At 43.0% G+C, this 27,851-nt stretch overlaps 1 protein-coding gene across 1 annotated transcript in view; it reads right to left on the bottom strand.

Annotated features, from left to right (window-relative positions):
* The window catches only part of LOC126183546 (uncharacterized), a 905,020-nt gene that overhangs the window by 632,499 nt on the left and 244,670 nt on the right, over positions 1-27,851 (bottom strand). Inside the window, exon 2 of the mRNA XM_049925619.1 lies at positions 10,270-10,367. Within this exon, the coding sequence (XP_049781576.1) occupies positions 10,270-10,345 (76 nt within the window). The 5' untranslated portion in view covers positions 10,346-10,367. The remainder of the gene's footprint in view (positions 1-10,269; positions 10,368-27,851) is intronic.

Raw genomic sequence — 27,851 nt, forward strand, 5'->3', positions numbered from 1 at the left:
GAGGACTAAATTCAAAGCGTGCGGGGAATGAAACTAAGAAAATAACTTCACTGTTAGATTAAAACAATATAATGACCAAAATAAAGAATTTCTATTCGAAACCACACATTCTTTCACAGCTGTAAAATCGAGATACCTTGCTGTGTAACATTCATTACCGTGTTGCTTCACTCCATGCGTTGTAAGGTGCTTGGATCCATCTCGGCATGCAGTATCTGGCCACCTCCATACTCTTCAACGACTATCGCCCGTCAAGAAAAGAATCCTGCGCTCGTCGGTTAAGAGAACGCGACGGTACTGATACAAGTTCCACTCGAGGTGCCTGTGCACTTAATTAACCTACCACGATGCTGAGGATTTTTAACGTCGTTAGTAACGGACGCCTAGAGGCCACACTGGTCATGGGATGGTTGCGAAGTGTCTGGTTAGACAGGCGCTCCATGCCAGTTGCCACCAAAAGACGCAGGTTAGTTGAGTTCTCATGGGGGCACCTACGAAACATAATATGCAGTCCAGTAATATTAATGTGCCCACCTGTCAAATGCTTGAATAACCACCTTTTGCAGCGCAGACCGCTTCGAGAGGTGCAGGTTCAAATGGTTCAAATGGCTCTGAGCACTATGAGACTTAACTTCTGAGGTCATCAGTCGCCTAGAACTTAGAACTATTTAAACCTAACTAACCTAAGGTCATCACACACATCCATGCCCGAGGCAGGATTCGAACCTGCGACCGTAGCGGTCGCTCGGCTCCAGACTGTAGCGCCTAGAACCGCACGGCCACTCCGGCCGGCGAGAGGTGCAGGAAGAGAGTCGTTATGTTCGTGAAGGTATCGAGAGGCATGTGGGGCCAGTGCCGTGGCGGGCTGCGCTATGTTTCTCGGTTGATGATCCATGGCGCGAACAGCCCGTTCGAGATTGTCCCACACATTCTCTAATTCGATTAAATTCGGAGAGTTTGGTCATCACGGGAGTACGGTAAACTCATTCTGGTGCTCTTCGAACCACGCACGTACACTGAGAGATGTGTGACACATTGCACTGATCTACTGGTGGATGGCATCGTGCCGAGAAAAACAAACCGTATGTAGAGGTGAACATGATCCCCTGGGGTAGGTGCATATTTGTGTTGATTCACTGTGCCTTCCAGAATGACGAGATCACCCAGGGAATGGCACGAAAACATTTTCCAGAACATAACGCTCCCTCCTCTGGCCTGGACCTGTCCGACGACTGTTGCTGGGTGTTTGATTCAGAAATGTCGCTACGTACTCGGCAATGGCCATTTGTCGCCTGTAAACCCACGTGTCACCATTCAGTGGACATCCATTTGCGATACTGCAGTGCAAATTCCAGCCTTCGTCGTGAAGCATCCCCAACTCTCTTGTGGTTCCCTTTTTAGGTACTCTACGTCGACGTCTGTTCGTAGATACGTATCGTCGGTAGGTTTTCCGGCTTTACTTCCTGACGCGACAGCGACGACTCTCCGATGAGGTGCGGGCCTTTTGTTTTGCTATTACTGCGAGTCTTGTATATATCGCTTTTGATTTAGTAATTTTCCCGGCTAAAACTCTCCCTTTTCATGATTAAGACAGCCTGCACCACCTTTCGGAGGGAGTGGGGGCGTCAAAGAGTCACAGAAGTTCATATTAAGCAGTCCGTAAAACGCGTAAACGTTCACTTCAGTTAGCGTGTCAGTTAATGCCTACGCTTTCCGCTAGATGGTACTGACATACTGCTGAACAGCTTTGGTTCCGTAAAACCTTCACTGATTAGTACTAGGTAAATGAAATAAGTACAACACTCTTGTATTTCACTTTCACTCTATATTTAAGGATTAAGATGGTGATGGATGATGGTCTATTTAAAAGGTTCCTAGCCTGGAGGAATCTAAATAGTCCGCAATGTCGATATGCACGCGCTCTACGTTCAGATTCGTACACTACATCACTTTTAATCTTCGTAATATTACAACAGTTTATCGTGAATCTTAACACGATAAAGTCCAATCTAATTATTGTCTCGCTGACTGACACGGGTTCCCCGCCCTTTTACGAAACAATCAAGGAAAAAAAGGCGGCAATAATGACGATCAGGCCTTTTTATAGGTTTTTCATCACTAGAGTTTAACGTCATTGCCTTCTCCATGACGGAGCTTCCGTGGCTTTGCTGTACTTAGACGTTAAACTACTCGCTGATACACTATAATTTTGATCTGCAATTGCCGAACTCTGATTCTACACTATTTTCCCCTCTAAAAATTCTATTCTTAATTTTAAATTATTTTTCTATAGCTTTTATCACTGTAAACTGAACCGAGGTGTTACAGTCGCCGATGAACGGCAGGCGGCATTGGTGCAAGAACCAGAGGGAGGCTTGTACGCAGCAACGTTCGCCGAACGGTCGTAGAGGAGACACTGTTGGCATCCCCTCGGTTCATCTGGGCTGTCAGTTACTCAATAGTTGCACGTCTATTCGCCCGTACACATCTCCGCAGCCGTTGTGCATACCTGTCTTCTATGGGCGCGGTGCACCATAGCTGCCTCGGCGGCGGTTTTCGATAGCGCCATTTTGCCATGCACGGTATACTTTAACCACAACGGCATGCGAACACTTTAAAAACTTAGCCCTCTCGGAAATTCTTCCGTCCTTGGTCCTAAAGCGGTTCTGGGCGCTTCAGTCTGGAACCGCGCGACCGCTACGGTCTCAGGCTCCAATCCTGCCTCCGGCATGGATGTGTGTGATGTCCTTCGGATAGTTAGGTTTAAGTAGTTCTAAGTTCTAGGGGACTGATGACCTGAGATGTTAAGTCCCATAGTGGTCAGAGCCATTTTTTTCCGCTGCTAGTGCTGCCACCTGCTGCCTATGAGTAGTTATCGCACGTTCACGTCGAGCATAGGGGGTGGTCACATTAATGTCAGTTGACCGTGTATGTTAGTAGTGGTTATCAACTAGTTTTTTGAGCGCGAGCGACAGTTCATCGATGTTTTGTGACTCAAGATACCGTTGAATGCTCGATTGACGTCGATGTGGTGGACTCCATTAAGGAGAATAACTTCCGTGGTGCTAAATCGTCTCGCCGTAAATGCCGTCAATGCATGCACCGTCTAAGCTGAAAATCACCCCTCAAGAGGCACGTCGGTTTACAGAACAGCGCGCACTAGCTGCACGATGGGAGACACCGAAGTAAATCTATATTCCTAAATCTGTACTCCTAGTGGAATATAGATTTACTTTTACGTCCACTACATTGGTGGCTGTCTGTTGTGATTTGCTGTTGTCAAAAGAGGACTGAGAATGAGATTGCGACCTAAGAAATGAAGTGTTATGCGAGTCATAAGGGTAGTTCAAAACCGTTTTTGAGCAATTCAGAGCCGGCTGGTGTGCCCGTGCGGTTCTAGGCGCTACAGTCTGGAACCGCGTGACCGCTACGGTCGCAGGTTCGAATCCTGCCTCGGGCATGGATGTGTGTGATGTCCTTCGGTTAGTTAGATTTAAGTAGTTCTAAGTTCTAGGGGACTGATGACCACAGATATTAAGTTCCATAGTGCTCAGAGCCATTTTGAGCAATTCAGTTACGTAAAGTCAACATGCAACACGGCACCAAAATAACAATTCGGTATACTTGTTCTATTATGCATTGTTTTTGGCAAGCAAAAATTATACCAGAATAAGGAGAGGTAATTGGAAAGGAAGTGAGATAGAGAAGGGGTTGAGAGGAAGGGATGGATAGACGGGCGATGAGGTGTGCTGACAAGCCTGCGGGGAGCTGCAAGCATTGCCTTTATGTGCATTAGCTGGCCCCCTCGGCTCTAACGAGCTGCTAATGGAACTCATCGGCGTCCAGAGTAATACAAATCAGAGGTCAAATATTCAGTACAGGAACAAAAGAATTCACAAATTATTTCCTTCCTCAGGATTCCTCGTCTTAAGATCTTTCACAAATAAATTTCTCTGTCAGAAAGATGAAAAAATTACTTTAATTTTGGTTTCCCACCGATGCATATTTATCGTTAGTAAGACTAGGTTGACTGTATTTTGAAAGCTGCTGTTTTATTATTCATTTTTTAAATTACTTCTTGACCTTTTAGCTTACACTGTGCAGCCAAAACGCTGCAAATGCACTGAAAAATAAAACAATTAATTTACTCACCACGATTTTGGAGTAGCATTCATTAGTCTAATTTACGAATAACTTTGACTCCTTGTTGCGTTGTTTTGTTCATACCAATTATACACACCACCACACATGTGGGTACACAATTACAGCGCACCGTTCGCTGTTTAATCGACTTATGCATTCACACTGAAGAGCCAAAGAAACTGGTACACCTGCCTAATATCGTGTAGGGGCTCCGCGAGCACGCAGAAGTGCCGCCACACGACGTAACATGAACTCGACCAATGTCTAAAGTAGTTCTGGAGGGAACTGACACCATGAGTCCTGCACGGCTGTCCATAAATTCGCAAGAGTACGAGGGAGTGGAGATCTCTACTGAACATCACGTTACAAGGAATCCCTGTTATCCTCAATAATGTTCATTTGTGGTGAGTTCGGTGGCCAGCAGAAGGGTTTAAACTCAGAAGAGTGTTCCTGGAGCAACTCTGCAACAATTCTTGACGTGTGGACAGTCGCATTGTCCTGCTGGAAATGTCTAAGTCCGTCGCAATGCATAATGGACATGAATGGATGCAGGTGGTCAGACAGGATGCTTGCGTACGTATCACCTGTCAGAGTCATATCTACACGTATCTGGGGTCCCATGTCACTCCAACTGCACATGCCCCACACCATTGCAGAGTCTCCACCAGTTGCGGTTCTAGGCGCTACAATCTGGAGCGGCGTGACCTTTACAGTCTCAGGTTCGAATCCTGCCTCGGGCATGGATGTGTGTGATGTCCTTAGGTTAGTTAGGTTTAAGTAGTTCTAAGTTCTAGGGGACTGATGAACACAGCAGTTAAGTCCTATAGTGCTCAGAGCCATTTGAACCATTTTTTTCTCCACCAGTTTGAACAGTGCCCTGCTGACATATAGGCTCCGTGGATTCATGAGGTGTCCTCCATACCCGTACACATCCATCCGCTCGATACAATTTGAATAGAGACTCGTTCGTCCAGGCAACATGTTTCCAATCATCAACCGTCCAATGTCGGTATTGACTGGCTCATGCGAGGCGTAAAATTTTGTGTCGTGCAGTCATCAAGCGTACACGAATGGGCCTTTGGCTCCAAAGGCCATATCGATGATGTTTCGTTGAATGGTTCGCACGCTGACACATATTGATGGCCGAGGAATGAAATCTGCAGCAATGTGCGGAAGGGATGCACTTCAGTCATGTTCAACGATTATCTTCAGTCGTTGTTAGTCCCGTCCATGCACGATCTTTTTCCAGCTGCAGCGATGTCGGAGATTAGATGTTTTACCTGATTACTGATATTCACATTACACTCGTGATATGGTCGTACTGGGAAGTAGCCACTTTATCGCTGCCTCGTAGTTACTGTGTTCCATCGCTCGTGCGCTGACTGTAACACGACGTTCAAACTCACTTAAATCTTGATAACCTGTCGTTGTAGCAGCAGTAACTGATCTAACTGCGCCAGACACTTGTCTTACATAGGCGTTGTCGACCGCAAAATCGTATTCTGCCTGTTTACATGCCTCTGTATTTAAATACGCATGCCTACACCAGTTTCTTTTGCGCTTCAGTGTATGTAGATGAATAAGCATTTACATAGGAGATAGCTTACGAAATCCTCATTTGACCAATAATTGAATGCTGTTCGTCAGTATGGGATCAGTACTAGATACGATAAACACTATACGAGGTGTAAACGATAACTGTTTACAACGGGAAAGAGTGGTGCAGATGAAGACGTGACTAACAATTTGATACAGGACACTTGTCGCCTGTCAAGTTGGGAAACTATCTCGAATATGCCTACGAAAACCATCTAAGCTACAGCGCACGCACGTCTTGCGAAATTTTCAATATTTTCTAATTCTCTTCGCGCAAACTATTACTCCAAGAGAGAAAATGAACACTGCCTTTTTTGGATAAGATTTGATTTAATTTAATTTACTGGGATAAGTTTCCACCAGTGGCAGCAGTTGCTGAGTTATTCAAGAAAATCGTGCAGAACTGACCTTCAAACGCAACCTTACCACCACACTCCCCCCCCCCCCACCCCACCCCCACCCCCCAATCTCCTCGTCGCCCTGACTATCAGGGTTTATGTTTGTAATATTTTGTTCATGGCCCTCCCTCATAGTACCGTACAATTATTTGCGACTACACGAATTATTTCCCACATTGAAACTTCCTTTATCTTCATTGACTGGGCTATTACGCCACCGTCACAGTCTGCAATTTCGTTAACATTATTAATCTAAACTTACCCCTTGCAAGCACAGTTGTTTCGTAGCAAGAAGACCAGGCAAACAAAACGATTTAATTTTCAATTTTATCCAAATACAATTGACAACATTGTGAGGAAAAATTTACACAAATGCCAATTTTACAATTTGTAACCCTTGGATGAATGAGTGGCTGGACTCAAAAAAATACATGAGAAGTGTAATGAGACGCCAACCCCAGAAAAAAGAGAAAAAGCTAATATATAAACAATATTATGAAATTATGATCGGTTTGATGGCACGGCATGAATAAGAGATTATTTATTATTATATTATGACCTTCATTTTACTATGTGAAATACAATATCACGAATTATATTATAATTATATAATAATTATAATTATATAAGAATTAATAATAATTATTATAATTATATAATAATTAAACAGCAAACTTCAAATTTTACTGGACGTACATTAGAAATTCTCCTCATTTACTTTACAAATAATTTGCCTATGTTTTTGCAAATATTTCTTGTGCGTTTGCTACATGTTTGGTCACTTCTGTCTAACATATGTGGGCACATGGAACATGTAGTTTTTGGTGATCTTCCACTTCGTATCATCTTTGGCTGTTGGCGAGTAACTCCACAACGTGCCATTGCTTTTAGAACATTCTTTTGGAGTCGTGGGTTGTTGCCCCTCTTCTCCATATGAGAACGTACCTCTTCTTGTCCTGATTCCTTGACGAACATTTACCTTTCATCAGACTGCCTTCATAGTAATTTGGGATGTTCCAGTGAAAATAAACACAAATTAGTTAGGGGTGCTGCATCTTTTACACATGTGCATAAATCTCTCTTGACTGTATTTTACGTCAGCTCTTGACTTAGTTTTATTATTGAACAGAATTATATCTGGCTGCTTTTTACGACCTTTATCTACTGTGGCAGAGTGGTGCAGGGAACTGAGCAGTATGACACATCTGTTCTATTTGGGTATATGGCCTATAGCTGTAAAATGGTCATCAGAACGGTGTGATGAGGATGAAACAGCTCTAGATTTGAAAGCCGTCATTTCTGGTGAAATTTACGTGTTGTTTTGTCTCGAAATTCCCATTGCTACAATCCTTCCCTGCAATATATTTTGCAACAACCGCACACTTGTGAAAAATTATCTACTGTAATATTTGTTGAGGGTCCTCCCAAGGGCTTTATAAGTGTCTTTACTAGGATAGAAAGGACACTGGTTTTATTTTTGGCTGATCAGATTCCATAAATTGCATTCGTTTCCTCAAAGGTAGCGTTCTGCGAGTTTTTTTCCTTGATACTAGCAATGCGCTCACCTTCTAAATGAGAACAAATCGCATTGTTAGAGTGACAGTTACACTACTTGTTACTGATTCAGGTGGAATTCGCATGACGCTGTGCTCTCTAATTGTGCTGCAAGTTGGCTGCGTCTTACTCCAATGAGTTCCATCAGGATCACCACTTCTGTATTCGGTCTTCACTTGGAATGTCAGAAGATGCGGATTCTCTACGCGGGGCACACGTTGAGGATGATGAGAGCGCAGTTCATGCTGTAAAAAAATGGCTACGAACCCTGAACAAAAACTTATATCAACAGGAAATACATGCTCTCATACAGCGATGGCGAAAGAAACGCCCTAGAACGTGATTGAAACTATATAGGGAAATAGTGCATGTAAAAGAAATGCTGACTGATGCTGTCACGAAATTCTAACTCTTGACAGTAAATATGTTCTGAGAAAAAACTGTGCGGTATTACTTACTGAAAGACCCTCGTACATCTAAGCTTTGGAGATGCTAGCTAAAGACATCTGACTAAAGAAAATTAAAAAAAGGAGGATCACGGACACGTCGAAAAGTCACTGGTGATGGAACACAAGCTCTCGAAGGACACTATTGAGAAGGAGTAATTCCCATTTATTTTCAACGGAATCATCCTGGTATTTAAGAAACTTAAATCTGAATCTGAATACCACTCTAGCTGAATTGGAGTGCAGGCCCTTAACCAAGATGACAATTTGCTTGGTACGTGCGACGAGACCAGTGTGAATTGCGTCTACAAGTGAGAAACACGTTGTGTGGTCTATGAGCTCTTCCTTGCTTGCGTTGGACAGAAACTTGTGTAACACAAGGTAGGCAAGCCAATTTTGACTTGATCTGATGGGAAGAAGTTCACTGTTGAATGAAAAGTCAGAAATAACTTCTACTTTGTGGTAATATTGCCAACAGTGACGTTCAATACTGGACGTCTTTTAAAGTCGCTGAAGTATTATTGTCTTTTTCTCGTGAATTCTGTAAATGAACTTTAAGATGGTGCTTACGATATGGAGAGAATGCTAAGAGTATGAAATGTGGCTTAAGACTGATGGGAAAACAGTCGATTACATTTTACAACGGTGTTACCGTGGAAGGAAACTATCCCCTCCAATCTCCCTAACGTATTGCATCTGGTATGTCTCTCAGCGCGGAAAGTTTTCTCAAAATTAACAGTAAATAATGATAATTACAGTGTCCCTAATTTATCGAAACGCAAATTTAATTTAGGAAAGAAAAATAGCAACCTTCCAAGACGAGTTATGAAACATCTAACTTTAAACGCCCTGATAAATTAAAACTCTGTGCTGCATTAGGATTCGATCCCAAAACTTGGTGTTCCGAGGCTAATTCTCTTATCCGATGCTGCTCACAGTTTAAATCTGTTACGAAATTGCAAAACACGCTACAGAGTCAAAGACTGATCTTGGAAAACACCCGCTGCCCATAGGCTATGGCTTAGCTTCATGTCCGCAATATCCTTTTTGACAGGAGTACTAGTCAAGCAATGAAGGCAGTAGAGCTTCTGCCAAGTTTAGAACGTAAGATAGAGGTACAGGCACCATTTCAGCTGTGAGGAGGGTAGGGGTCGTGTCTGGCTAGCTCAATTGGTCAGAGCACGGCCTGTGGAAAGCAGGATTGCGTATTCGAGTGTTGGACCCAAACTCAGTTTGAAATCGTCGATGAATTTGAAAGTGAAGTACAATCCGTTGCTGAGTGAAGAATTCATTCTGGAACACACAAATTCCTCCCAGGAACTGCAGCAGCAACGGCAATTTTCCCCAACAATTAGAGAAATTTTTGCTTGTATGGAAGACGTACCGATGATCATCTTTGAAGTACTCCGTTTGCGAATGGAAAAGGAAGTAGAAAAGTGATAGTGGTACAATGGACTCCCTCGATCACACCCCGTATGGCGTCTTGCTACACTACGTGACCAAACGCCACCCCAAACGTTTAACGCCTAGCGTCGTATTTAGGGTACGTAATAGGATGCACAAGGTATCGATATCACAGCTTTGTTATCCGTCGGAATGAAACAACCGAGAGAATACGACAGATCGTAATTGGAACTGCCCACAAGTTGGAACACCGTCAATTTTCACAGCTTTTGTGTGTGCCTAAGTAAGCTTTAGTGATTTTGTGACCAGGAAATTCAGGAAAGCACGCAACCCAATTATATCTTTGTTAGGCCTAAAAAATTAGCAAACTATGATTATCTCAACTTTAAAACTCTTTCTGCCGTCATTGGGCTACGGGCAATGGAGCTAAATTTTTAGTTTTTTTATTACTTAAGCAGATATACTGTGTTGCTGACAATACAATTCTAAAAATTGTGTGGTACAGATAAAGAATTCCGGACACAGACTTGTAGTGTGGGAGGTAACAGGAGAGCGCCATTTTTTAATTAGAGCTGCTCATCAGCAACGAGATCCTTCGCTGGCATGATTACAGAATTTCCATGCCGCCACAAGATCAGTAATTAACGCGGGCTATTAGCGTCTCTTCTCAGAGATAGCAGTTTATACGTGGAGAGGAATCACCACGGATTCTAGCGAAATCAACTTACCGTCTTGACGGGCAGCTAGCAAGGGCCACACTAGCGCCACGACCAGCGTCGTGGCCACGAAGGGAACCAACTGCATTGCATTCAGCTCATCCAGAAGCCTGCAACAAATGAAGCGAAAATAAAAAAAATTATACACTGTTTGAAACCTCACATTTTGAAAAAAGATGCAAAACACTTCTCAATTAAAGGGCAGTTTCAACTCAAAAAGATTATACGGAATGATTACACAGTTGTTCATGAGCTCATAAAATACTAAAATTGAGATTGTGGGCTAATCTGTTGATTGAAAATCTTTCACATCATCTCTCATAAACATTGCCACAACAGTGGTACATATCTAACAATTGTTAGTGTTTTCATTCCAATAAGGTCACCTCGTGCTATTAAAAATGAAGCATGAAGTAAGCACGACAGGAATTTACTAGCAAAATCTGGTTACACATCTACGCTGCACGCTTTTTCGGGTAAGATGGTAATCGTATCAATAAGATAACGTTTATGCTGCCGATTTCCTTCCCTATTATTCCCCAATCTGAGCTTCTGATTCGTCTCTACTGATCACGTCGACAATGGGAAGTTAAACCTTTACCTTCCTTCTTTCCATGAAAGAATCGTTAAGCAAATAATTAGCCGTTTGTTTTAATCTGTAGCCTGTGTGCTGTATATGAGACTGTGACAGTTGATTAAAGATCCTGATTTTACAGTACTTCCACTCATTTTACCTGACAAGTAAAGCATCGAAACAGAACATCACCTTTGCTGTCACTACCATAATAGGTATGGTTGTAATATATGCTGTGGAATCATGCATCTAGCTTTCTCCACAGACAAAAGGAATGAGTGATGCAGCGTATATTTCGTAGTGAGGACAAAGAGACATGTAGATATGTAGATATTTCAGCAAGACAATGAACCACCGAGCAAGGCGTCGCACTGGAGTCGCATTCGGAAGGACGGCGGTACAAATGCCCGCCTGGCCATTCAGATTTATCTGCTTTTGACTCCCTTAAATCGTTTAAAGAAATTTCCCGGGTGGTTTCACTGAAGTGACACAGAAGATTTCTTTCCCTTTCAGTGGCCAATCCGAGCTTCTGATTCGTCTCTAGTGACCATGTCGTCTTCGACTGGACGTTATAAAGAAATAAAGAACCGAAGCTACTGTAGAAATGAGCTGGCGATGGTTACTTTATATAATACAGCAATTGTCACAAACAGGTTCACATACGCTGGATATTTATTTAGTTGAGTACTCGTAGCCAACAGTGGAAACAGAAGTCCACAGTGTGAATAGTAGCTCAAAATAAAAGTTCATACAACCCCTCTCAAGAGTCTACAGCAACATGAAGCAAGATGAGACAACTACCCTATGGAATCAATATCTAACGCTCGGAAATATAGTGCAACCAACACGAAATTAATTTGCTGTATATAAATGGACGTGTTTGATGTGAAGAGTACTTATTTAGTTTTTAATGAAAAAGCAATTTTATTACACGAAAAATGTCGTAACTAAATGCCAGGTTCAGTCTGATTAAAATTTAAGGGTAATGTGATACATGTATTGCTTGTGTTGCAGAGGTTGAAATATCTTGAGATCACTTAGTATAAAACTCTTCGTTCCGAAATCTTGTGGAAGTGAACATGCGTTTGGACGCTGTGAAAGATCATCGAAGTTTGGGTGAAATATTCGTGTCAATGTGACGAGGAATAGCATGTCCTACAGTTCTGGAAGACATGACTTTACTACAGCTGGAACGGCCCACTCAAGACATGACTGTACTACAGCTGGAACGATCCACTTGTCGGCAGTAATTAAACGCTAAGTTTAAGTTTCTTGATGTTAGTTTCAGAGTTACTGGGTTGACTCGTCTGTCAGAGGTTTTTCTATTGGTTACTACGTCAGCAGATTGGTTGAATCTACCTTCACCAGACGCTGACTCTGATCTATGACGTGATGGTGCTGCTGCTGCTGATGATGATGATGATGATGAAGATGACGAGGTGTGTGACGTTATTCGTGTGCGAAGAGAGATAACAATATTTTTTTGCTTCCATGTTGTTTTCAGGAACGCAGGTTGTGATGACAGACCCGAGATCTAGGTTAGGTTGAAAGGTATCTGTAAGTCAGCGAAGCAGAAGAATGTAATATCCCGAAAATAACTATAAGTCTTTTAATGGTGAAAATTATACGCGTATTGGATTTTGATGAATTGTTTATGTCCACCATTTTGACAATGCCATAGGTCAAAAAAGACGCGAGGTACTGATAGGCTCAGTAATCCCTTAAAGGGTTTCCGTTAGTGGAAGACGGAGGAGAGCTACTGGAAATATCCATGACTTGGCACAAGGAAATAAAACAGTTGCTATAGCGCTGACTGACGGAAAGACTGAAGTGTTAAGCATCTTCCATGGAGTCACTGTGAACTGCATGTGTAGAGATTCGACTGCGGATTTTCTCAGAGAGAAGCTGTGAGTTGCTCGCACGTCCTGGGAAATGAGGAGAAGGAACAATACTGTACTGTAGGTTTTGTACGTTATACTCGTGGTCTAAATGGATTGGCGCACATGTGAACCAAAGACGTAAAAAGTCCGCCGCTCGTGGTCTCGCGGTAGCGTTCTCGCTTCCCGAGCACGGGGTCCCGGGTTCGATTCCCGGCGGGGTCAGGGATTTTCACCTGCCTCGAGATGACTGGGTGTTTGTGTTGTCCTCATCATTTCATCATCATCCAGGACAGTGGCGAAATTGGACTGAACAAAGATTGGGAAATTGTACGGGCGCTGATAACCACGCAGTTGAGCGCCCCACAAACGATCATCATCATCACCACCACAAAGGCGTAGAAGGAGCATGAATTTGCTGTAACGGATCTTTCGGAGAGCGGCTAAGTTTAAAGGACACTTGGCTGTGTCTGTCCAAAGCGCTAAACACTTTTCAGGGGCAGACCAGTATAAGAATGTGGTATAATTAACTAATTTCAGGATGCAAGGGTAAAAAAAGAACAGATTTATCAAGGTTTGATTAAAGATCATAAGCTAAACTGCAGAACCCAAGAGTTTTTCATCTGACATAATTCACATACCTGTCAGTTATTATGCGGCAGACTTTTCTCCTCATAGTTTGAAAGTCCTTTCGTTGGACACCAGTAAAGGAACCAAAGGAGACAGCAAGCGGCGTTTCATCTTCAGGTTCAGTGTTCAAATCTCAGGATTTCTGGATATCGATCAAAGTGCTACAGGTCCCGTATTAGTTGCTTAGGGCTTTTCTTCCTTTTATTTCCAGTCAAAGTAAATTTGGCAACATTTTTGATAACAGTTTTAGACGAACAGGAAATTGATTATGATCTGTCGTTTTAAGTTTTACTAAGCGAGTGTGGCATAGGTACGAGGAACACCTAACTCGAGCCCGCACCTCAGATGGCAGTATCAGACGTTCCTTCATCGACTACCGGAAGAAAACGAGCAGTTGAAACTTGTAGCACAGCTACATTTATATATCGAAACAGAAATATGTTATTAACAATCGTTGACATGTAATACATCCGCTGCGCAACATGTCCTGTCAACAGTTGGACAGCAGCCAACAGAAAATGTACGAGGTGCATTCAAGTTCTAAGGCCTCCGATTTTTTTTCTCCAGACAGGAAACAGATAGAAACATGCGCATTGTTTTAAAATGAGGCCGCGTGCATTGTCTATACGTCCCAGAGATGGCAGCACCGTATGGCAGATGGAATTTTACCGCCAGCGGCGAGAATGAGAACTGTTTTAAATACTTAAAATGGCGACGTTTTCCTTACTTGAACAGCGTGCAATCATTCATTTTCTGAATTTGCGTAGTGTGAAACCAATTGAAATTCATCGACAGTTGAAGGAGACATGTGGTGATGGAGTTATAGATGTGTCGAAAGTGCGTTCGTGGGTGCGACAGTTTAATGAAGGCAGAACATCGTGTGACAACAAACTGAAACAACCTCGGGCTCGCACAAGCCGGTCTGACGACATGATCGAGAAAGTGGAGAGAATTGTTTTGGGGGATCGCCGAATGACTGTTGAACAGATCGCCTCCAGAGTTGGCATTTCTGTGGCTCCTGTGCACACAATCCTGCATGACGACCTGAAAATGCGAAAAGTATCATCCAGGTGGGTGCCACGAATGCTGACAGACGACCACACAGCTGCCCGTGTGGCATGTTGCCAAGCAATGTTGACGCGCAACGACAGCATGAATGGGACTTTCTTTTCGTCGGTTGTGACAATGGATGAGACGTGGATACCATTTTTCAATCCAGAAACAGAGCGCCAGTAAGCTCAATGGAAGCACACAGATTCACCGCCACCAAAAAAATTTTGGGTAACCGCCAGTGCTGAAAAAATGATGGTGTCCATGTTCAGGGACAGCGAGGGCGTAATCCTTACCCATTGCGTTCCAAAGGGCACTACGGTAACAGGTGCATCCTACGAAAATGTTTTGAAGAACAAATTCCTTTCTGCACTGCAACAAAAACGTCCGGGAAGGGCTGCGCGTGTGCTGTTTCACCAAGACAACGCACCCGCACATCGAGCTAACGTTACGCAACAGTTTCTTCGTGATAACAACTTTGAAGTGATTCCTCATGCTCCCTACTCACCTGATCTATCTTCTAGTGACTTTTGGCTTTTTCCAACAATGAAAGACACTCTCCGTGGCCGCACATTCACCAGCCGTGCTGCTATTGCCTCACCGATTTTCCAGTGGTCAAACCAGACTCCTAAAGAAGCCTTCGCCGCTGCCATGGAATCATGGCGTCAGCGTTGTGAAAAATGTGTACGTCTGCAGGCCGATTACGTCGAGAAGTAACGTCAGTTTCATCGATTTCTGGTGAGTAGTTAATTAGAAAAAAAATCGGAGGCCTTAGAACTTGAATGCACCTCGTATTGGATGCAAATCGCAGGCGAAGTCCTTACCTCAAGCACCCATACATGTTTAGAAGTAAGGATGATGTCCACGTGTTTACACAAACAGTTTATGTGTAAACAGCTGTGTATCGTCACCAAACTAATCGACTGAACGCAAACCGTTACATTCCAGAGTTTAACTGCCTCCAGTGCAAAACAATCAAGAAAAGAGTCAGGTGTGGGCAGATATCCCTCAGTACGGCAGCGTAGCTTGCACGTAGGTACATTCGCTAATAAGAAGTTAGATACGATACTTCTGTTTGGTGACGCCGAACTCTTGTGTCTCATTGCTTTCTTTAGTAGGACCATTCAGTAAATAATGACTCAAATTATTTTACGACCATTAATATACACGGTAATTCAGCTGCCCATACCGATGTCGTTTTATGCAACCCTCAGTGTTATATCTGGCTTTTAAAAACCACACGATGTTTTCATATTCTCTCGCGCAAACTATTAGTTCAACATAAAAAATGGACAGGTCCTTTTTCTGGAAAATGTAATGCGGTTAAATTTTGTACTGGGATACGTTTGCGCTGGAGGCCACAGTTTTCGGGCTATCGGGCTATTCAAGGAAAAAAGTACTAAAGTGACCTTAAAACGCACCTCTTCCCCCCCCCCCCCTCCTCATTTCTCACCAGTCAGGATTTATATTGTGTTGTTCGTGGCACTCCCTTTTTCCACTGTACACAATTTCCGACTACAAGTACTATCGTCGATATTCCATCGCTTTTGGTCTCTATTGATTGGGCTATTACACCACCAGCATAGTCGACTATTTCATTAACATTATTAAATTAAAAGTGCCAGTGAGGGTAATGAAAGAAAAAACCACTTTTGCAAACGTTAAGCTAAAACGAATTACGTTGGCATTTCGATCCAAACTTAACCCTTACAAGCACAGTAGTTGCGTAGGCAGAAAGCCTGACGAATACAACGATGTAGTTGTTTATTTTACGCTGCTAAAAATCACAAATTTGTTAGGTAAAACTTACACAAACCTCAATTTTACTATTTGTAAGCTCTCGATTGAGAAGATGGCGTAATAAATCTAGTCAATGAAGACCAAAAAAGGTAGACTGTGGGAAATAATTCCTTCAGTCACAAATCTTTGTACAGTGGGAGCAGGGAGTGCCATGAACAACACAGCAGAAATCTTAACCGTGGGGGTTGAGTGTACGACTGTGGGAACGTTTGAAGGTCGCATGTGCACGTTTCTTTCGAATAACTCGAAAACTACGGCCTCTAGCTAAAACGTATCCCGGTTCAAAATTTCACTACGTAAAATTTCCTAAAAAGGTACGTGTTCATATTTTCTGTAGGTCTAATAGTTTGCACGAAAAAATATGAAAACGTCGACTGTGACTGTTGCAGATCGAATATAACATTGCGGGTTGCATAAAACGACAACCGTAGGAGCTGCTGAATCACCCTGTATGTATAGCAAAACTTCTCAAATTTCGAACAATTCAAACAGATGGCAGAGCCATAGTGAACCACCAAAATAGCGTCTAAGCAATATACTCGTAACAAGCAACACGCTTTAATTGTTTTCTTGGTTGCAGCAAAATAAACCGTTGTGAACACCCATGAACATTTGTTTGTAGTTTACGGTAGGATTTCATTAGATAGGAGTACTGTTTTGCGATGGGTAAAGAAAGTTAAAGCGTCAGGAAGTGCAGAAACTGAGCTCCGTGGTTGCCCACCTTTGGGACGTCCGCTCACAGTCACTGCTTCCGACAAGGTGAATCGTTGCTTATTCATGCAAACCGGCTCATCACAGTTCGATTACTGACATAATAAGTAGTGCGTGTGCAATGACTGAGACTCCTGGATACTGAAAGGAGTGGTCAAGTTGGGTTTCACGAATGCTCACAACAGACCGCAAGATTCAAAGAAAAGCCATTTCATCTGAACTGGTGCAGCAGCTGCGGCCAATGGAGACACTTTTCTGCAACTCACGCAGTGAAAACATGGGTACGAGGACACGACAAGAGCTTTTACCAGCAGGGAATACAAGTTCTTACACAACACTGGCGTTCAGGCCATATAGCGTGATGGAGTATATGTAAAAAAATAGAAAGGAAAATAAATGTTGATCGGTATTTTCACAAAATTATAAGTCTGAAGAATAAATATGTTCCCAGAAACATATTCTGTGGGGTAGTATTTACTGAATGCCCCTCGTGGCTAATGTTACCTAGGGGACTTGCATGCCTGGTGCCGTAACTATAACTGTCTCTGGTACGTGGCGATGGACAGTACATTGATGTGTTTGTGTTGTTGATTATGATGAGAGATGGGAGGGAATGAAATCCGTTGTCGACACATTGCCATCTCTGAAAAAGCACCATGGAGGCCGGTGAGCGTAAAGTCCACATCCAACACATGGATCAGCATCAACAGTCACACATATCCCAACTCCACAAGACACTGCAGAAAAACCTTTGAAATTTACCACGGACATTGGCACAAAGTCTGGTAATCAAAAACAGAACGGCACCATCTCTCTGTTTCGCAGCCTCAGTAAAAGGGTTCAGGAGAAATCCGAGCACCTGTATAGTAAACAAGTATTATGAAATAATTATTTTCTGATGGAATAATGTGAGTGGCTCCTTCACTCTGCAGAGGAATGTGGCGGAATGAGCGCTGTTTTGAAAATTCATGGTAAATTAAAACTGCGAGCCGCACCGGAACTTGAACACTGAATCCTACCTTTCACAGGCAAAGCTCTTACCGCCTGAGCTATCCGGGAACGACTCACAAACGGCCGGGAAAGACAAGGCTCTGTGCTCAAGTACCGTTCCAGCACAATTTTAAGCTTCCATGTAGTTTCCGAATACAAAGACTGAAATTTCGCGGCACCAGATACGTTCGTTCAGTCGAGATTGTTTACAACAACTAGGAAAAGCGTATTTATATCACAGTACGCATCCCATTTATTGTTTTAAAATGTTGTCTTTAGTGAATGAAACAAAACAAAATTGAAAATATTAAATACGTTCATTCCAGACAACTGACAATGTTTTAAATCAAGAGAACGAAATAAGTATAGTGATATAAACGCACATTTGCTAGAAGTTGGAGAAACATATTTTAAATAATTTTACTTGTTAAATATATATCAATTGTTAAATATACATCAATTCGTGCGTTCACCCCGATTTACTGCGAAAACTAAGTGAAGGACATAAGGCCACTAAATGAAATAAGTAAAAGTTTTGAAGACGAGACTTCGGAAGAGCTCATTTCCCCTTTTGATTTTTCTTACTTTTAGTGAAGCAATCTACGAACTGCTAACGATGTTTCTCCGAATGCAAACATTTAAAACGTAGTTTCACTAGCTGACGTCTTCTGACAGCTAAGAAAAATATTCAGCGCATAAACCAATAACAACCTACTTCCTAAATACTATTAAAAATTAAACGTTTCAACAATTTGAGCCATTCGTTAGCTTTTCCTCCTGAGGAAATCAATAAGAATGTTAGCTCTTGCCATCCCGTTAGCGAGCAGGCAGCAAGTAATCAAAGCTGGCGAGTTCAGGTAACGCAGTGCGGATAAGCGGAAATATTTGGTTTCGTTTGGTTATAAACGCAGTATTAATGCTAAATTGATGTAGTGTATGACGCACCATTGAGAGTGAGGTAGAAGCACTAATACAGTTGGATGATGATGATGATGATGATGATGATGATGATGATGATGATGACCGGTTTGGGGGCGCACAACTGCGCGGTTACCAGCGCTCGTGCAAATTCCCATTCTTTACACAGTCCAGTCTCGCCACTTTCCCGAATGATGACGAAGTAATGAGGACAACACAGACACCCAGTCCCCGGGCGGAGAACATCCCCAACCCGGCCGGGAATCGAATCAGGGACGCCGTGATCCAATTGTAGAAGTATGCACGAGGAAACTGACGGAAATCTTATCGAAGGAACCAGCCTGATATTTGCTAGAAATAATTTTGGGAAACCATTAGTCTAAATCATGATGCCCGGACGGGAATTTAAACCCCGCTGCCACTGAATGCTAATACTGGGTCTAAGACCACTGGCCGGATAAAGGAGAGATCAAACCAAACATTGGGAGAACTAATCCGAAATGCAAAAGATAGGGAACAATGGAGACAGACTGTTCAGAGGATTGTGTTGGGGTAGCTTACCAACTGGAAAGTAGGAGTATTGATAATGAAGCTCACTTCACGAACTCACCCGGTATTAATGCTGAAAATTAGTGTCTCAGGTAAAATATCTCACATGCGAAACACTTATCCTTTTACGTACTCTATTACAGATGCAGCAACATTTAAATTGAAGGCCGGTGGACTGACGGTACAGAATGCGTATCTTCAGATTGTGCCACGTATAGAGATACGCTGTCGGGACATACAATGAGAATTAAAAAGTACTCTCCCCGCAGAACAAAGAGTCGAGACACATAGAAGAAATTTACTAAGGGCGCCTAAAATGTGTTGTGTGTTAAGCATTGTGTGAGCTATGGATAATGATATGAAATATTAGTAGAAAAAAGTATGTAAGGTTAGATTTAACGCTCCGCAACGACTAGGTTACTACAGACAGCGAAATACCAGTGGCATTTAGGGAGCATGACGGAAATATAAAACAAAGGCAGGAAGACGAAAATTGTGCGCCAGCGTATTACTGCTTCAGTAGGTTTCCCAAGATTTAACGTGTTGTTTTCTCAACAGCCAGAGAATATAATATCTTCTTTTCTGTCCAGTAGGAATAATGTCTTAAAATATTTCTGAACAGTATTTAATTAACATTTCATATATTATTAACTGTGGAAGAACTATCATCTTGAGACACAATGCATTCACGTGTTACTAAAACTCTAAATTCTGCTCCTCTGTTCCCTTTTTCTTTGTGCTTGTTTGGGTGAGCTTATTACCAGGTCTATCTTCTATCGATAGCTGTGGTGTGGAAACGCTTGCAAATTACGAAAGCTGTTTAAGAAAATGTAATAACAGCTGCTCTATTAAGATACTGATTAAGAAAGTTAAAAGAGAATGTGTCTCTTGCCAGGAGTCGCTTTTCGGGTCAGTTACCGGAACCAAATGGATCGCTGTTTTGCAATATGACCATATTTTTGCTCTTGTTTTCTGGGTTTCACGTAATTAAGCTGAAAGTCACAATACCTTTGTTATAACGGTCGTCTGAAGAGGTTTAGGAAGGCGTTTTACCCCTGCGTTTTGTAACTCTAAATTCCGATTCACAGTTACAAGTACTGTTCCATGCCTGAGGGGAAAACTCCCTAATAATATTAGTGGCCCCACTCCTCTTTACGTTCATGAGATGCGTTAAACAACACTCACACGTCTGTAAAACAGCGAAACATCAGAATAAAATTTTCTAGAAATTATTTGTCTGCAGAAAGAACATTATACAAACGTTATAAGAAGTAAGGCCAAATCTGTTACAGCACTCTGGCAGTGAGTATCTTAGGAAACTTTCGGGGAGATGTTACGTACAAGTTTGTAAAACAACATTGGCTCTCTTTCCAGTTAAGAATACAGAAATATTCATCCATCTTTCATGTTGGCTTAGTCGCTTCAGTCGCGAGAAAGCTAGATATTTGCAGGCAGAATCATAGCCTAATAACACAGCGCGAACATAAACACTGTTGTCCCGATCGATCGGCGACAGCGATAGCAAATTTTTCAGACGGGTGAATAGTGGTAAGAGGCGACACACAGCCAAACTCTACTTGACCGCCAAGCGATGAACAAATATTCAAATGGAAAAATGAAATTCCTAAGCTCTATTTGTAACGCCCACGAAAGAAAATAAGTGTCCTCTGAAAAAGGGCACAAATTAATTTCTAGATTTTCACAGTAGATTAGCAGATTTACACAGTAAAAGAAGCATCACAGCGAAAAAAGATTTAAATACTAAAATTCAGTACTTCAAATGCTATGTGTCACCAATTACATCCTCGCATGGCCAAACGTTTAATCGGACATATTGTTACTTGAAATAAAAGACAGGTTGAAACTACATTTCTGTTATTATCGAACATAACTAAACGTTAACAGAAAGGAAGCATTTACTGCTGAAAAACAAATGACAAACCTAGCGAATTTAGGAGATCATCTGTTATTGACGAGTGCATTCTATTATCTCCGGCTGCGTGTAACGTCAAATGGCGAATGTTACTGTTCTGTTGTATTCGCAGAGAGATGCCCTTCGACCTGTAGTGAACTGAACATCTGGATTTCACCCAGTAATTTGGCGATGACATATCAGCATAGATTAATGAGCAAACTATTCAGACAGATCTTTCTAGCGGAGTGTAGCGTCTCATTTTGTCCTGTGAATGGCGAGCACCCGCGTGGCTTGTACTCAAAACGACAGCCATTTTGGAGTGGCGAGGTGGGCGAAATGTAGATCCATAACCCTACAATAAACAGCAAAAAGTCACAGATATTTGTCGGAGCAGGATGTATTAAGCACGTGATCAGGTGGTATCAGGATATTAGGAATTGGTCTTTTATCTACGAGGTTTCCGTACAGTACGCAATTCAGTAGCACGGGAGTATTCGAAAGTTTGGAAATTTGTGGTAAGGTCTTATGGGATCAAACTGCTGAGGTCATAGGTCCCAAAACTTACACACTACATAATCTACATAACACATATGAACTGTTAGGGTCCCCATGCCTGTCTAAAACTGGCACGCACCTGACGGGTTATAATTGACAAGATATTCCTGTTCTTGGAAAATGTGCTTTACCTGCCATGTATTGCTCGCATACGCGAACTATGACTTTCACTGTGCTACAATCATGTGATTGTGAGAAAATATTTGGCCTTGGTTAGTTTGGCTTTAAAATTCTGGGTAATGTGTTGTCTGTGACTGCATTCAATGCCAAAGACAGTATAGCTAGCTTGCTGAAAGAATTTCCTGAACTCTTTTCTGAAGGTTTAGGCAAAGCTAAAAATTTTGTTGCACGTATTACGATGAAAGACAATGCTCAGCCGAAATTTTGCCGGGCCAGAACTGTTCCCATTGCATTACGGGACAAAGTGGCTGCTGAACTTAAAGAATTGCAAGTTAGCGGAGCTATTGCGCACATACAAGCTAGTCAATGGGCAACTCCACTAGTTTTACTCCCCAAACCTTCATGTCGCATTCGCCTCTGTGTCGACTTTAAGTCTACAGTCAACACACAAACTGTGATTGCTACTTATCCATTGCCACGTCCAGAAGAACTCATGCATAGATTAGGCGTTGGTCGCTACTTTTCAAAAACTGATTTGTGCGATGCATATCTTCAAATACCACTAAATGAAGAATCTAGAAACGTGTGTTGTAAACACTCATTTGGACATGTTTAAATGCCTGCGTTTGCCTTTAGGCAGTGCTTCTGCACCCACCATTTTCCAGTGCTGTTTGGAACAGTTGAGTGGTCAAGTACCAAACTGTTCACACTATTTGAACGATACTGTCGTAGCAGGTCGTACACCTGAAGAACACTTTGCAAATTTGCGTGCTTTGTCTCGTGTGTTATCTGATGCAGGACTAAAGTGTAAACAGGAAACGAGTGATTTTTTTAAACCTGAGTTGCAGTATCTTGGTCACGTCATCAAGGTGTACATCGTCTTCAGTCACATTTGTTAGCCATACGTGATCTGCCAGTTCCTCGCAATGTCACAGAATTGCAGTCAGTCTTAGGGAAATGAACTATTATATTCCGTTGCGTCGCAAGAACGTCCCCTTTGTTTGGACAGATGAGTGCGAAGAAGCTTTTCAAAAACTTAAAGATGCATTGCTCAGTGATCAATGCTTGGTTCATTTTGATCCTGACAAACCAGTTGTGTTGCAAGTTGATGCCTCCCCTTACGGAATCGGTGCAGTGCTTTTGTACAGATTTTGTGATAAAGACAGGCCTATTGCTTTCGCATCAAAAGTGTTGTCCAAAGCTCAGTGTAACTATTCACAAATAGAGAAAGAGTCATTGGTTATTGCGTATGTTGTCACTAAATTTCACCACTATTTGTACGGCAGAAATTTCTACTTAGTAACGGATCACAAACCAATGCAGTCTTTGTTTCATCCGATCAAGTCGGTTCCTGTACGAACTGCCCAAAAATTGCAATGATGGGCTTTGTTGTCTCAATACGAGTACGAGATTGTGTATCGTCCGACAGCTCAACATGGTAATGCGGACGCACTTTCACATCTTCCGATTGGCTCTGATACAGATTTTGACGCTTCTACTGCGTCTTGTTGTCACATCGATCCTGAGGATTCTGAATTGCTTCAGTCCTTTCCCCTGACTATAGGAAAATCGCACAGGCCACGGAGGCTGATTCAGATTTGAACATACTGCTACAATACGTTCGCACATCTTAAATTCGCTCTTTGCATAGCATAAAGAATTCCGTAGTGCACCGATACTCTGCACGTCGGCATAGCCTCGCTGTACAGCAAGGTGTGATTTTTGTTCAAAATGACAGTGGACAGTCACGTGTGTTGATCACCAAAGCTTTGCAAAAAGAAGTGTTGCAGTTACTTCACCAAGGACACTGGGGGGTTGTTCGTAGGAAACAGCTAGCGCGTCAACACCGTACTTGGCAGAGTATGGACACCCAAATAGAACAGATGACGTCACAGTGTCACGCATGTGCGGAAAATCAGTCCCCTCTGCCACAAAAATTCTCTGCTTGGCCTAAGTCGCAATCACCATGGGAACATGTGTACATATAATTTGCGGGACCTTTTTGGAACACTCGTTGGTTCATTGTGGTAGAGTCATATAGCATGTGTCCTTTTGTTGTGTCAATGAACTCGACAAACGAGCGGTCTAAGGCGCTGCAGTCATGGACTGTGCGGCTGGTCCCGGCGAAGGTTCGAGTCCTCCCTCGGGCGTGTGTGTGTGTGTGTGTGTGTGTGTGTGTGTGTGTGTGTGTGTGTGTGTGTGTTTATCCTTAGGATAATTTAGGTTAAGTAGTGTGTAAGCTTAGAGACTGATGACCTTAGCAGTTAAGTCCCATAAGATTTTTTTTTAAAAAAAGAAGGAGAAGAAGAAGAACTCGACAAAGCTATGTAGCTCGATATAGGCGTTGTCCTCTATTTTTTGCCTCGAAGGTTTACCTTAAATCATAGTGTCGGACAACGGTCGTCCGTTCACGTCAAATGAATTTGAAACATTCTGTGAACGGAATGGCATACAGCATCTAACTAGTGCACCGTTCCATGCACAGTCAAACGGCGAATCGGAACGTTTTGTCAGAATCTTCAAGCAGCATATGGCCAAACTTCGCGCCACCCACACCAGGGATCAAGCATCGCAACTGTTTCTCGCCTCGTACCGTTCGCATCCACGGGATGGACCGTCGCCGGCGGCACTGCTTCACGACCGCAGCCATCGGACACTGCTGCACCTGCTCCACCCTCCTCAGCATCCGGCGCAAGTATCACTTCGCGTCGCATGATATTGTGTCTTTCAGGGTTTTTAGCGGCAGCAAACGGTGGGCGTGAGACGGGTTCCTTCGTCGAGTTGGCGCATGCATGTATCTCATTTCAAGCCGAGACGGATTGCAACGCCGACATCACAATCAAATTCGCCACTGTCATGTGCACGGTGATCCTTCTGTATCTCTTCTCCAGATTCACGGATCCCGAGTACAGCGCTGCTACAGCAGCCGCCAGAGGGTGTCGTTACGATACCGCGGGACGACCCCATGGAGATGGAGACGGAGACTTTGCCTCCTCCGCCTCCTCCCGTCCTACCGATGGAGCTGCACCCACCCACTCCGCAGCAACCGACGCCTTCTACATCTTGTTATGGGCCTCAGGAGGTGGGCGCGTACCCTTCCAAGCGTTTTCCGGGGCACGCTTCCGCCAGAGTGAAGGCCGTATGGCGGGGCACAACTGGAAGTCTGACGTCCCCTGCAGCCACAGCTTCCAGTCCCTCAGAGCGTCCACGCTCCTGCCTCCCCCGCGGTTGTCGTGCTCCCTTTACGGCGACAGTCCGTCACTTGGGTGGGGGGCGTGGTGGGGGCAGGGAGAGGAATGTTACGGCGTAAAGTCAAGCGCCGGCACGTCAGTCGGGAACGACAGAGAAGATATGGCTGTTAGAAAAGGTCAGCCAATAGCACGCTGACCGACCCCTCTCCAGGACGACAACGCGACAGCAGCGGCCCCTAGGTGAAGAGGACATTAAGCGCCACGCCCGAGTTGAAGTGCAGCCTCAAGACCAGCGACTTAGACAGAAGTGTCAACGCTCGTTACATCGTTCGTACTGTATATGCAGTATATGTTATACTGAAGAGATTTCTTATTTTGTCTGTCGCCCTTTGTTTGCGACACATCTGTGTACACAAAGTTCAGTATTGCATTTTATTCATTTTATAATGAAACTCATTAATACGATTTGTTTGATTGTTGTCTAGCGATCCGAGAAAGCAGGTTTCCTAGACACCCAACATTTGATGACTAGGCTGGATTTAACAATAACGACTTTTTGTATATCTGTTGTGGTACTTTCTTCTATAACACATCGTTATCACTGTCGTTGTAGCACCATCGTAATAAAAGGTCTTTGACTACAGCAGCGTTTTGGCTTACTAGAAGTATAATGTCCTTACAAGACATCTATAGCTCTGCAGGTCCAGAAGAATTCGAAAAGAGTGAATACCCTGGTCTTGATGATGATATCGCTGATAGAATAGTAAACCATAATTATCCTATCTTATTCAGTATTACTACACGCTATTTTTTCCCATGTAAATAGTTGTAGCCATAAAATAAAATTTTCAACCTCTCCATATCGAGAAGATCATTCTTTAGAAAACACAGATCAAATCAGGTAGCGCTCGGTTGTTTCCGATACGACAATCAGCAGGCAAACGTCAAACTGGGAATTCCCCTAACCACTAGTGTCACGAATCTTATTCGACAGCCAAAATTCTATGTCCATTTCGCGATATATTTTCAAGAGAAAAATCTTCATTTCTACATTACAAGATGTGAAGATACTGATCCAGTGTGACCACAATATTTGATTTACTGCACAGGTGTAGCCAGGTCAACTGATGTCAGAAGGAGAAACTGTAAGCATTAGTCCTCAATTGATAATCTGTTCGCAGCGTTTACACCTAGTCCCTGTTAGTCATTTATCTTGAATGAGGAACCCCGTAATATTTACTGCAAGTGACACGCGACTGACAGTTATTAACAATGAAATCACTACTGTATACTCGATAAGGAAAAAATATACACATACGGACGTTTATACGTTCGCGTTATTTGTACGTGCAGTACGTAGTTAAGAATAAGAGAGCAACATATCGAAACTTCACTGTAAATACATGAAACAATTATGTAACTTATAAACATATCAACTTACAATGTAGTTGATTAAATAGTTAGCAGCTAGAACCAAATTTAAATTAAAGAAGCTGGGTTTCAGAAGGAAGAGGGAACAAAGAGGCTTTGTCCTTCTAATGTAACCGTCCCAGCACTCGAAAGCACAGATTTGAAGAAGCTACAGAAGACCTAAATCATATAATAATATAATGTAGCTCATTTCTTACATAAAGGGAAAGTACTGGAACCTGTATCCTTATCTTACGAATTGTTAGTCTCACAATATTCATTTCGACAACACGTCAAACAATAATGTGAACTAAAGGAATTAAAATTCATTATTCTTCTATGTAACTTAGCCTTATACACTGAGGCGACAAAACTCATGGGATACCTCCTTTTCTCGGCGTAGTGCAGTAAGTCGACGTGTCATGGACTTCACAAGTCGATGGAAGTCCCCCGCTGAAATATAGAGCCACGCTGCCTCTTTAGCCGTCCATAATTGCGAAAGTGTTGCCGGTGCATGGTTTTGTGTACGAACTAACCATTCAATTATGTGCCATAAATGTTTGATGGGATTCATAGCAGGCGATATGGGTGGAACAGATAATTCGCTCGAAATCTCCAGAATGTTCTTCAAACCAATCACGAACAATTGTGGCCCGTTGCCACGGCGTACTGTCAGCCATAAAAATTCCATCGTTGTTTTGGAATATGAAAGACTAAAAATGGTTTCCAAGTAGCCGAACATTACCATTTCCAGTCAATGATCCGTTCAGTATGACCAGAAAACCCAGCCCGTTCCGCGTAAATACGCCTCACACCATTATGCAGCCACTACGAACTTGAAACTTCCTGGCAGATTAAAACTGTGCGCCGGACCGAAACTCGAACTCGGGACCTTTGCCTTCCGCGGCAGAGTGCTCTACCACCTGTACTAGCGGAAGTAGGGCTGTGAGGACGGGTCGTGAGTCGTGCTTGGGTAGTTCTTGCCCGCGAAAGGCAAAGGTCCCGAGTTCGAGCCTCGGTCCGGCACACAGTTTTAATCTGTCAGGAAGTATCATATGTGCACACCCCGCTGCAGAGTGGAAATTTCATTCTGCACTACGAACTTGCACAGTGCTTTGTTGACTACTTGGATCCATGGCTTCGTGCGCCACAGTCGACCCCTGCCATCAGCTCTTACCAAATGAAATCGGGACTCATCTGAGCGGGCCACGGTTCCCCAGCATCTAGGATTCAACCGATTTGGTCACAAGCCCAGACGATGTCGTGCTGTTAGTAAAGGCACTCGCGTCACTCGTCTGCTGCCG

Source organism: Schistocerca cancellata, chromosome 4 (genome assembly GCF_023864275.1).
Source record: "Schistocerca cancellata isolate TAMUIC-IGC-003103 chromosome 4, iqSchCanc2.1, whole genome shotgun sequence".
In the NCBI taxonomy this organism is placed as follows: Eukaryota; Metazoa; Arthropoda; class Insecta; order Orthoptera; family Acrididae; genus Schistocerca; species Schistocerca cancellata.